The following is an 11,129-nucleotide window of genomic DNA, read 5'->3' as shown; positions in this document are numbered from 1 at the left end:
CCAGTCCCTGCCCCAGGCAAGGCCCTCCCTCGGGACAGAGGCTGCCTCCATCACCTCTAACTGCCTCTGACACACCAGCCGCCTCACCCTGCCTCTCAGTCTGACCGGGTCGGGTGGGAGACAGCAGCAGGGGTTGGGGGAGAGAGAGGAGAGAGAGAGAGAGAGAGAGAGAGAGAGAGAGAGAGAGAGAGAGAGAGAGAGCAAAGAGAGGGAGAGAGAGAGAGAGAGAGAGAGAGGGAGAGAGAGAGAGAGAGAGCAAAGAGAGGGAGAGAGAGGGAGCAAAGAGAGGGAGAGGGAGAGAGAGAAGAGAGGGAGAGCCAGAGGGGGAGAGAGAGAGAATGGCAGGGAGGGCCTATGTTCACACACAGCAGCAGCGCAGGGCTGGATCAGGCAGGAGAGCCATCTGTCAGGATGGTGTCAAGTGGCCTTCGTCTCCAGTGATTAGGACTGCTGCTGGCTGGGGGGGTCGGGGGCTCCAGCCAGCGGCCCGGACAGATGGCTGGTGGGCACTGGGGTGGTCACAGAGACCCAGGGAGAGGCTGGCCCCCCTGTACCCTCCATGTCCCCCTGTCTCCCCCCGCATCCCCCTCGTTCCCCCCTGTCCAGACCCAGCCCTCCTGTCTCCCTCCCCCCCAGTGGAGATGCTCCACTAGCGGGGCTGGGACGCCAGGCAGGGTCCCCTGGTCCCCTGGGCTGCTGGTGTCCAGGTCAAGGTGAGGGAAGCACGACGGGGCTGACAGGAGTCCGTCTGAACACGGGGGTCTGAACACAGAGCTGGGAGGGAGGGGACGGACGGACGGGCCTTGAAACTATGCAGGTAATGTAGACATGCAAACTGTGAACAAACACGTTTGTATACGGTAACTTGTAATTTAATTGGAGTGATTTTACTTCCAGATACGGCCCGTACAATTCGGAATCAGGAACTTAATCTTAGTTTCTATGTCTAAATCTTTTTTTTTTTTTTTTTTCAAAAGTCTATATTTTTGGTAGATTTTGGCTACTGTACCTTTAACAGTCATTACATGCAGCTTGTTCCTATTACAAGCTTTCCCCTCCATGTGTGGCAGACAGAGCTAATCAACGTGTGTCAATTAGCATTGGCCAATGGTTCTGGACAATAATGTGTCTTTCCTGGTGGGGATGCGTAATTGGAGACCAAAAGGGTCTGTAATCTTCCTTTCCACTGGGCTGTGACAGCAAACAGCAAACAGCAGGCCAGTGTGTGGGCTTCACACCTGCAGCGTACGCACGCAAGTGTACACAAAGCAGACCAAGCAGAAGGGACCAGCTAGGAGATGAAGACTGAGTAAACACCTTGTTTAGACTCAGACTGGTAATGAGAGAAGTGGTTTTCTCATTTTAGCTTCACTCTTAACATTTATCTGAAGCATTTGCATAGTTACCGAAGAGGACATATTAGGCTAATGTATTATTCCTGCTGTGAGGTGGAGCATTTTTGAACATCTCTGTTTTGCCCGTTACAGGTAGTCTAGGAAACGCATTTGTGATGCAGTTTTAGGTTATCATTGAAAATATTAAGTATACATTACATCTAACTTAGTTAATACAATACATAATATATTATTAAATGAAAAAAAACTAAATTTACATTTATGGTTAATAGCTGTACAACTGCAATTGAAGTATAAGACAAGAAAAAGATTTATACCGGAGAAGGAAGACAGTGTTGTGCTTCAGGATGTGATTTTTCTGTTTTATCCTAAAGTGTTTTTATTAAAGAAATGTTTCTTGCTACATGCCATGTTTTAATAGGAACCAGGGATCTTTGCTAAAAGAGCACATCTTTCAAATTAAAGCACACACACAAATACACACACACACACAAGCTTGGTTTTTCTCTATCTCTCTGACAGACACACACACACACACACACACACTGCTGGGACAGGAGAGCACTCACCCAGACGGAGCAGCATTAGGTCTGAGGATGTGATGGCACATGCACAAAGGCTCTGAAAGCGCTGCTCTGAGCTCCTGGCGATGCGGCCCCCCGCTGAGCTCTGAAGAAGGGACTGTTGAGATGTTGAGTTTATGGCTGCGCCTGATGGTGTCAAGGTGCCATGCTAAGAAATGTGCTGCTCTCAACATACGCACACACGCGTGCACACAGACACACACACACACAGACAGACACATGCACACACACACAGACAGACACATGCACACACACACACACAGGCAGATGCACACATAGACAGACACATGCACACACACACACAGACAGACACATGCACACACACACAGACAGACACATGCACACACACACACACACACACAGTCACACACAATGACACTGCACACACTCCAAGACCATTCTGCTCCATGGGGAATATCTTTCTGCATGAAAAATAGTATACTATTGAAGATCTTTAAGTACAACAAAGTGTATGGCACTGTCCGGTGTGGAAGTGTGATTGATGAGCCATGTGTTTGCAAATAGCATGTGGTCCTCCCCTCCCTTCACAACTCTCTCTGCCTCTCCCTCTGCCTTTCTCTCTGTCTCTCTCTCTGTCTCTCTCTCTGCCTCTCTCTCTGCCTCTCCCTCTGCCTCTCTCTCTGCCTCTCACTCTGCCTCTCTCTCTGCCTCTCTCTCTGCCTCTCCCTCTGCCTCTCTCTCTGCCTCTCTCTCTGCCATGAACCCAGCCAAGCATCTACCTGTGAAAGGGACTCAATGGTGACATGTAACAGCCTAAGAGTCATACTGTAAGAAGAAGAAGTTTTCTTCTAAATGTGAGTATGTATGTGAGTTTATATGTGAGTATTCACTGTATTTGTGAGTATACGATTCATGTTCTGATGATGTAGAAGTGAATGCATTCATTAAAGGGCCAGTACGACTCACGGTCACCAGACATTTAAACCCTCCCTTAAGATGGGAGTGTGTTCAGTACAACAGTACATGCTGTCTGGACTCCCCAGAAACACTCCCTAAGGCCTGTGGTCTTTCTACCCCCCGAGCATTGAAATATTAATACCATCAAAGTATTGGAGCAGAAATACATTGTGAGCTTTGGCACATGATATATGACAGGTCAGTGTGAAGTAAAAATAGTCCTTCAAACGTTTTAGGTTTACGCACTTTCATGCAAGTCTTTTCTATAGAGATCTATGTAAAACATTTTTGGGTTTTGATTTAGGTTTATGGCCTTTTGTTATTTTGATCTATTGACCTGTTATTCCAATCTTCCTTTTAGAATAACCCAAAAGATTTACTGAAGACAAACAAACAATAAAAAATATATATATTTAAAGTCTGCACAAACGCAAAACCACGAACTAAGCATTGTTGTCACCAATGCATTATTGATTGCTAATACATATTAAGAACATGAACATTTTGACATTATTCTGCTCAAAGTACTTTAGTCTAATTAATCTTCTTCCAAGATAAATGCAAGGGGAGATACAGAGATAGCTTCTGTATGCAAATCAAGTCCCCACATTACAGTGTCTTTTAATAAACCACAAACAAATAACAGAGTCTCTCTGCTATATCTCAGAACAGTGAAATCAAACATTCCCCATGGTTCTGAAGAGCTTGTCCTGTCATCCTCCTCTGCTCTGAGGTCTAAGCTAGGCATGGCCAGTTAAGGCTCCCACACATCGATCGCATCACTTAAATGAAAGCCACAGGCAGTATTCCTCCATCCTGACCCACCAACGGAGAGACAATTCTTTCAGAGGAGAGTGTCTCTGCCTGCCGCCCTGGGTGAGGAGGGTGTTACTTGCACATGGATTGATTGTGTAACCGTCATTAGGATCTACCTGATGCTGCAATTTCCCCAGTCGACCAATAGCCTCTGAGGGTGTACATCTCAACAACCAATAGCCAGCCATCTTACTGAGGAGGGAGATGACTGAACATAAGGCGTGGAAAAACATCACTCAATCGTCCTCATGATAATTTTATAATTCAAAGTTTTCTCATACGTGCAAGAATAAGAACGTCAAAAACATTAATTCCTAAATGTTTCGGTCTTAAAGGTCGGTTGATTTGATGTCTCATAGCAACAAGAGCAAAGCTACTTCACAGTGTCAGTAATCATCCTCATGCTAGGCATGGGTTGGTAGTAGTGTGATAAGGTTGTTATGGGTTATGGTGGTTGCCATAGTGCTGCACACAAGGTGCAGGTGTAATAAACAACATACTTCAATAAATCACTCATAGGCCATTTTCGTCCTGTCTCTCAATTTTCAAATCTTTATGAGTGCATTGTCCCATGTGTCATGAACTTAGACAGACTGACACATTCAAACACACAGCCAACCTTACATCAACACACTCACACACAACCTCTACAACCTCTCTCTACTGAGATTAGTATAGGAGTGTAACAGGATTTCAATATGTTTTAGTGAGGATGATGGTGTTCTTGAAGGCAACTACCATAATTATTAATACAACAATTATGATATAATAATTATTATATTGTTGCTAATTATAATAATATTAATACTGATATTACCCCAAATACAAATAATCATCATCCTATATATTTTTACTATCTTACAGAATGCTACCTAAATTCCCAAGCTTGTGACTGCTACATTAAAATTGAGTGTGAAGTCTTCAGGATAATTCTGATGAAACATCTTTGGTGAACGGTGAGGGAAAGAGAGCCTATCAGATGGCTCTCTGTACCGGCCTGATCTCACTCTCTCTCTCTTTCCCTCTCTATCTCACTCTCTCTCTCTTTCCCTCTCTATCTCTCTCTCTCCAATTAAAACATTAAAAAATCCGTTTTTAATCTGTTTTCTCGATAACATGTAGGACATAAAATGACCGTTACAGTACAATTATTCCAGTGCTGTGCGAAAGGCACTTTTATTGTAGATTGTAATATTTAACGGTGTATCAAAACACGCACACACACATTCGTGTCAAAGAATTACATTTAGATTCAAAATGCCTTTGTTTGGGTTTATAGAGGTTTCCTAATATAGAGTCAACACAAGAGGGCGTGTTTGGGTCTAATTTGCTATGTTTGTTCCATTTCTTTCTCCCCGAAAGCTCCCCTTACATATATGAGCGAGTTTGACTCCGGGGCAAATGCTCTTTCACCACATATTGTTGTCCTTACAGTTTATAAATATAGTATGTGCTGTCGTGACCTTCACCCGTTGAGGAATTCTCAACTTCGCATACATAGATAGACCTATTCTCATATCCCCCTCTAAGCAATAATAATATACAAACAGCTAATTGTAAACACCGGACAAAACTTGCAAACCATATGGAAAATAATGTAGGCTTCTCCTTAACTGATTAACCGATTTTTTACAATATATATATATATATATGTAGCGTTTTAATGTGAAAATAAACCATGGATTTCTAAATATTAATTATAAAATGAAAGAGTTGCCTGTATACAGTAGGCCAAGAAGGAACCCGGAGGACTTGGACGGTCCTAACAGGAACAGCTGCTCGCCTTTTCATAACCAATCAGCTTCCTATGAAGATGACGTTTCAGTTCCCTACGTCAGCCCAATGGCGATAGAGTAGAGTTGGTGCAAGGGAGTTTGAGAGATAAGGACAAGCGTGCCCCATCAACACAGGGACTAGGCACTGAAACGCAGTCACACCCCCGCCCTAACGCGAAAGAGAGCAATTTCGTGCCAGAGTAAGTCCTGTCTCACCCTGCAACTTTCGGAACAAGCGCGACTGCTCTACCGCAGTCCGGAGCAAGAAAACCCAGGCTTCTAAACTGTTGCACCACGTTTTTAAAGTGGACCTAACGCCGCCTTATTTTCTTGACATGGGAGATATGGGGGATCCGCCTAAAAGTAAGTTAACCTGGATAGGACTGACTTGAAAGTAGAATAATTAAAATATATTGATTTTCTTATTATTTTCTGCATGTTTCGCTTCCGTTCCTATTAAAGTAAGGGTCCATTCAAGTTATATATTTTTCTCTGGTAATAAGGTCATTCCTTTTTTTCAATTTAATCTCTAGCGCATAGCCTATAAACTGCAAAAGTGAAGTGAGTTAGCCTACGTGATGGTAATATTGCATATGCTCTGTTGGCTAAAAGTTGTTGTTTTAAAACCGAATAGAGACAAAAGTAGGCCTATTATCAATCCTATAATGTTATTATTGTTTCATTATGCTATGATCATTCTTATTTTTGTTATATTCCTGTAGGCCTATTTGTTTGGTTTTTATTAAGTTCACTTTCAGCGCGTAAAGGACTGTTTAAATAGAATCTTCAGATAGAATAAAAGGTCAAAGTAGACTTTTGTTCTCATTATTGTTTAGCACACTGTTAACATTGTTTTTGTACGTTGTGCTTCCAGAAAAGCGGCTCATCTCTCTGTGTGTCGGATGTGGGAATCAGATACACGACCAGTATATCCTCCGCGTGTCCCCGGACCTGGAATGGCACGCGGCTTGTTTGAAATGTGCAGAATGTAATCAGTATTTGGACGAGTCGTGTACTTGCTTTGTACGAGATGGGAAAACCTACTGTAAACGAGACTATATCAGGTAAGACGTGTTTTAAATAGCCGATCCGTTGATAACATTATTGATACTGATTGACTGACATAGGCGGCTATGAGTCACTTAGTCTAACACATTTGATATAGGCTAATATCAGCATTGTAACGGTTTTTTCCTCTCTCTTTACAAAATAGACTATACAATTGTAATGCAAGTAAAAGGTCGGCAGCACCATTAATTGTGTGTTACTTCAGCCGGAATCAGCAAAATGTAATTGATTGTTGTCTAGTTCTCAATTATAGTTGGGCCCACATAGCCTATGTGGTAGCCTATAATTAATTGTTTATAATCAAATTCCAAATGACTGAACCATATAAAGGCAGAATACCGCAAAGTTAAAGCACATTTAATCGTTAAGTTATAGGTTGACCTATCAAGAAAATGGCAGAAATTGTTAAATATATTTAATTTAAAAACAGGCTATGGTTTATTTCTTTCATGCTATTAATGTCATGTAGAATTAACCGTAGTAGACTAATAGACTATATTTTTCTACTTTCACTTTCTCTAAATTTTTATGTAAGCAATCACATGCTGCCAAAAGAAACAATTTAATTGCAGGCAATAATAATAATAATAGTATAATAATAATAATAGTATAAATACTAATATTAAAAATAATAATAATAATAATAGCCTATACAAACACGATAAAACATGTCTGATTATGGCCAGCATGGCAAAATGTTTTATTTTATTTTTCAATTCACTCCGGGATTACATTTAGACCTATAACTATAATGTAGTATACAAAACACATAACTTTGAGTTTCCACACACGACTCCACACATTATCCGAGTTGACCTAACTGGCATGCTTTATAAACAATACACTCTCCACTGTTTGTGCCTGGAGCAGAAATAGAGAGATGGTTGTCTGCTTCTTACCGGTTACCCAATCTCTCTCCTTCAGGTTATACGGGATAAAGTGCGCTAAATGCAACATCGGTTTCAGCAAGAATGACTTTGTGATGAGAGCCCGCTCCAAGGTGTACCATATCGAATGTTTTCGATGTGTGGCCTGCAGCCGACAGCTTATCCCGGGGGACGAATTTGCTCTGAGAGAGGACGGTCTGTTCTGTAGAGCCGATCACGATGTCGTTGAACGGGCAACAATGGGTGCGGGCGACCCGCACAGCCCACTTCATCCGGCAAGACCCTTACAAATGGCAGGTAGGTTACAACTTCTATCAATGGCAGTTGTGTTTTGTTAGCCTAACTGTGTTGGACACGGTTTAGGTTCGCCAATTAAAGACGTGGAAAACTTTCAGTCATACAGTATTCCAGTATTCTATGAAAATATAACAAATGTTATGTTGCAAATAAAATCTAAAGAATTGAGCATTATACAGTTGTCATCGTACTCTACTACGTGTTTATCAATCACTAAGATTACCAATGATAGGGTCATTTAAAAAAACTAACGTAAATAGGCCTAAATACATATAAATAAATTGTTTTTCTAAAGGACAGCCCGTCAGCCATGTATTAAATATATAACTATTTTCAGCTTTTATCAAATCATTTATTACCATGTTAAATGTAGGCAACTTGCTTAAACATTTACTGTTGCCTATTGTGTCAGTTTATAGGTCTCAAGTTATAGCAATATGCATTCATGTTCATGTTTTTGCATATTACAAAGATTGAAATCATATTCAATGTGATATGTCAGAAATATAGTGGGCAGTCAATTAGGAAATGGATGCATGTGTCTTTTGTCAATGTCCATTATCCTCTATTGTTGAATAGCTGTATAGGTTCTATAAGCTGCAACGTCTTGGTTGTACTGTGGTCTGTATAGTCCAACATCCTGTAGTAAAATAAGCACCCGTGTCGTCCTATGACGTTTGTATTATGTTGTTAGGCTTTGTTTATGTTGAGAGAGGCAAAATCCAGCCTGTATTTGTGAATATGCCTCATTATGGGCGTAGTGATGTAGGTTGAGGCCTATTTGAGAAGCCTGCGTTACTGGGGCAGAGAACGGTCCACTTTATTTTTGTTATAACTTCTGAGGAATTTCCCTGTTTGTTGCTTTCAGCTTCCAATTTTAACAGGCCTACAGCCCATGGGTTTGCGGGAGAAAAACTCCCAATTAAGTTGTTGGCCACTTCCATGCTATAGACCCATAGATGGGCAAGGTATTGATAGTATTTCAATATATAGGATACATTCAACGTTTGTTATGTACATTTTTTTATTAAATGTAAAACAAATTCATGGGTTTGCTTACACAATGGCAATGAGGGAATATACGCGCATTTAATCATGGAATCAAGCACTCCCATCAAGTCAAGACATTGCCTTTAAAATGTTAATGATAAAATATGTAGCAAACTGACACAGTCACACCTGAAGCTAAAATTGTTTTTACTAATATTATTTAGATCACTTACGTGTCAGAAAGACTCAAATAGGGCCCTGCAGGGCGACGTAAAGTTGTAGCCGAGATCAAGAACAAGCTAATGTAATTAAACTGTTTGTGTTTATGTGTTGAATCCCAGATAAATAATAGGATTCTCTGTCCATTTTGTGTTTCTAAACAGCAGAACCAATATCTGCCAGACAGCCCGCGCTCCGACCGCACGTTCACAAACAGCCGGAGAAGACCACTCGTGTCAGAACCGTTCTCAACGAAAAACAGCTTCATACTTTGCGGACCTGCTATAACGCGAACCCCAGACCCGATGCCCTTATGAAGGAGCAGTTGGTGGAAATGACAGGCCTTAGTCCACGAGTCATCAGGGTTTGGTTCCAAAACAAGCGCTGCAAGGACAAGAAGAGGAGCATCCTGATGAAACAGCTTCAGCAGCAGCAACCCAACGACAAAACGGTGAGAACCAGTCTCGCGCTGTTCATGACAAACATACTTGTCATCGCATCCTATATGAATATTAGACCTATTTATTAAATCCAAAAGTCTTAGCTATATCCGTTGCCTGTGGACACGCATGTTTGCACGCTGTTATACATTAGCCTACATAACCACGAAATACATGATCAGGTGTGAACAGTTTTTATTTTTGTAATGATGGTCAAAATGCGTGCTAATTTTGACCTTTATTGACAATTAGTTTATCTGGGACTATCTGCAGAATATCCAGGGAATGACAGGCACCCCGATGGTGGCCGCCAGTCCAGAGAGACACGACGGTGGTTTGCAGGCAAACCCAGTGGAGGTGCAGAGTTACCAACCGCCTTGGAAAGTCCTAAGCGACTTCGCACTGCAGAGTGACATAGACCAGCCCGCATTTCAACAACTGGTGAGTACACTGCCAAAATAAGTCTGAGGCACAAAACTAGCGTTAGACAAACGGAAAAAAGCAACAATGTTATCTTAGTAGTCATCACTGCTATTTTACATATTTTTGTAGATTAATTATTGTCTCTAATTATTGTCGCTTATTCATGTATTTATTTTATTCAAATAAGACGAGCGTGACACTTTTTTTGTTGTTAATTTTGCGTTGTTGTTTTATCAGGTAAATTTCTCGGAGGGGGGACCAGGTTCAAATTCAACGGGGAGCGAAGTTGCATCAATGTCCTCTCAACTTCCAGATACACCAAACAGCATGGTATCGAGTCCTATAGAGGCGTAGGCGATATGGACTGTGACAATATCCCATATTTCTTAATACGAGGGCAAAGGGCGGACTGAGATAGGCTCGGGGTTGAAACTGTCACTCTTGTTAATGCCACCTGAAGAGAATCATCCCCCAGCTGCACGAAGCCTCTTTATCCGAACAACCCCTGGTTGTATTTTTACACTGTGAAGACAATCATGGGATTAATTAGATCCATCCGTATGTCCATCCTGCAAAACAACCTTTGTGAAGATCACCGTGGTGTAAGAAGCGTGTTGCAAGGACAGAGCATCTGCCTGAATACATGTCTACGAAACAAATGGATAGATTTCGCCTCGTCCGTGACTGGTGCTGCCCGTTGGAACTGCTTGGTTACAGTTTTGCCAAAAAATAAACATAAAATATCCATGGACCTCTAGGAAATATGAACTTCACTGAAGATTAAATTGGCGCAATGCTGTGCGCAGTGTTTGAATATACAAACCAATGACTGGTGATTTGTTTCCATTAAATAGCTTGACTTGAGACTCATCATCGATATGGAGAGAATAGCAAATATTGCTTTTCTGTGTTTGTTACATTATCTCCCAAAAGCCCAAGTTCTAAAGCATTGCAACAAGGTATACCTCTATTTTGCCACAAGCTTCGTGGGACTTTTGTGTGTGAGTGTGTGTCCGTCCAAGAATATTTTTCTTTCCCAAAGATGTGTATAGTTATAAGTTATAACGACAGTTAGCTCTGGAAAAAGATTTCTTTGTTCGTTTGTACGTTCCTGTACAACAAAATTATTTATTATTTATTGTCGAAAGACTTGCCACTTTTTGTGTAACTTTCTTTACTGAAGTAAAAAGAAAAGATTGTACCGTGGTCTCTGAATTATCTGTCAGCATTTTGTGTCTTGACCTTTCTTAAATACAATGTTAAAAAAACGCCATATAGGCTTATGTAGAAATACCGTCAGGATTATTTCAATAATAAACCTGGACTTCATGAGAGCCATACATCCGCTATAGTCTTC

The 11,129-nt window shown here is 41.3% G+C and overlaps 1 protein-coding gene across 2 annotated transcripts; it reads left to right on the top strand.

Moving 5' to 3' along the window:
* The first annotated feature begins 5,564 nt into the window (after positions 1-5,564).
* Positions 5,565-10,923, top strand: isl1a (ISL LIM homeobox 1a). Of its 2 annotated transcripts, none has more exons than XM_067228052.1 (6): positions 5,565-5,811; positions 6,323-6,512; positions 7,441-7,700; positions 9,077-9,360; positions 9,623-9,790; positions 10,010-10,923. In XM_067228052.1, the coding sequence occupies exons 1-6, from the start codon at positions 5,784-5,786 to the stop codon at positions 10,124-10,126; spliced, it is 1,047 nt and encodes a 348-aa protein (XP_067084153.1). In that variant the 5' UTR covers positions 5,565-5,783; the 3' UTR covers positions 10,127-10,923. The 2 variants fall into 2 exon arrangements, with proteins under 2 accessions (XP_067084153.1, XP_067084152.1); XM_067228051.1 differs by having other exon boundaries at positions 9,074-9,360.
* Positions 10,924-11,129: the final 206 nt, after the last annotated feature.

This window comes from Osmerus mordax, chromosome 24 (genome assembly GCF_038355195.1).
Source record: "Osmerus mordax isolate fOsmMor3 chromosome 24, fOsmMor3.pri, whole genome shotgun sequence".
In the NCBI taxonomy this organism is placed as follows: Eukaryota; Metazoa; Chordata; class Actinopteri; order Osmeriformes; family Osmeridae; genus Osmerus; species Osmerus mordax.
This window is presented reverse-complemented; position numbering and strand designations above follow the sequence as displayed.

What these genes read in the sequence shown, in the direction of transcription:
- isl1a (XM_067228051.1), top strand. Translation starts at nt 5,784, where the DNA reads ATGGGAGATATGGGGGATCCGCCTAAAA. An exon ending in TGTAAACGAGACTATATCAG is followed by an intron (nt 6,513 to 7,440) that starts GTAAGACGTGTT and finishes TCTCTCCTTCAG; the next exon opens with GTTATACGGGATAAAGTGCG. An exon ending in AGCAACCCAACGACAAAACG is followed by an intron (nt 9,361 to 9,622) that starts GTGAGAACCAGT and finishes GACTATCTGCAG; the next exon opens with AATATCCAGGGAATGACAGG.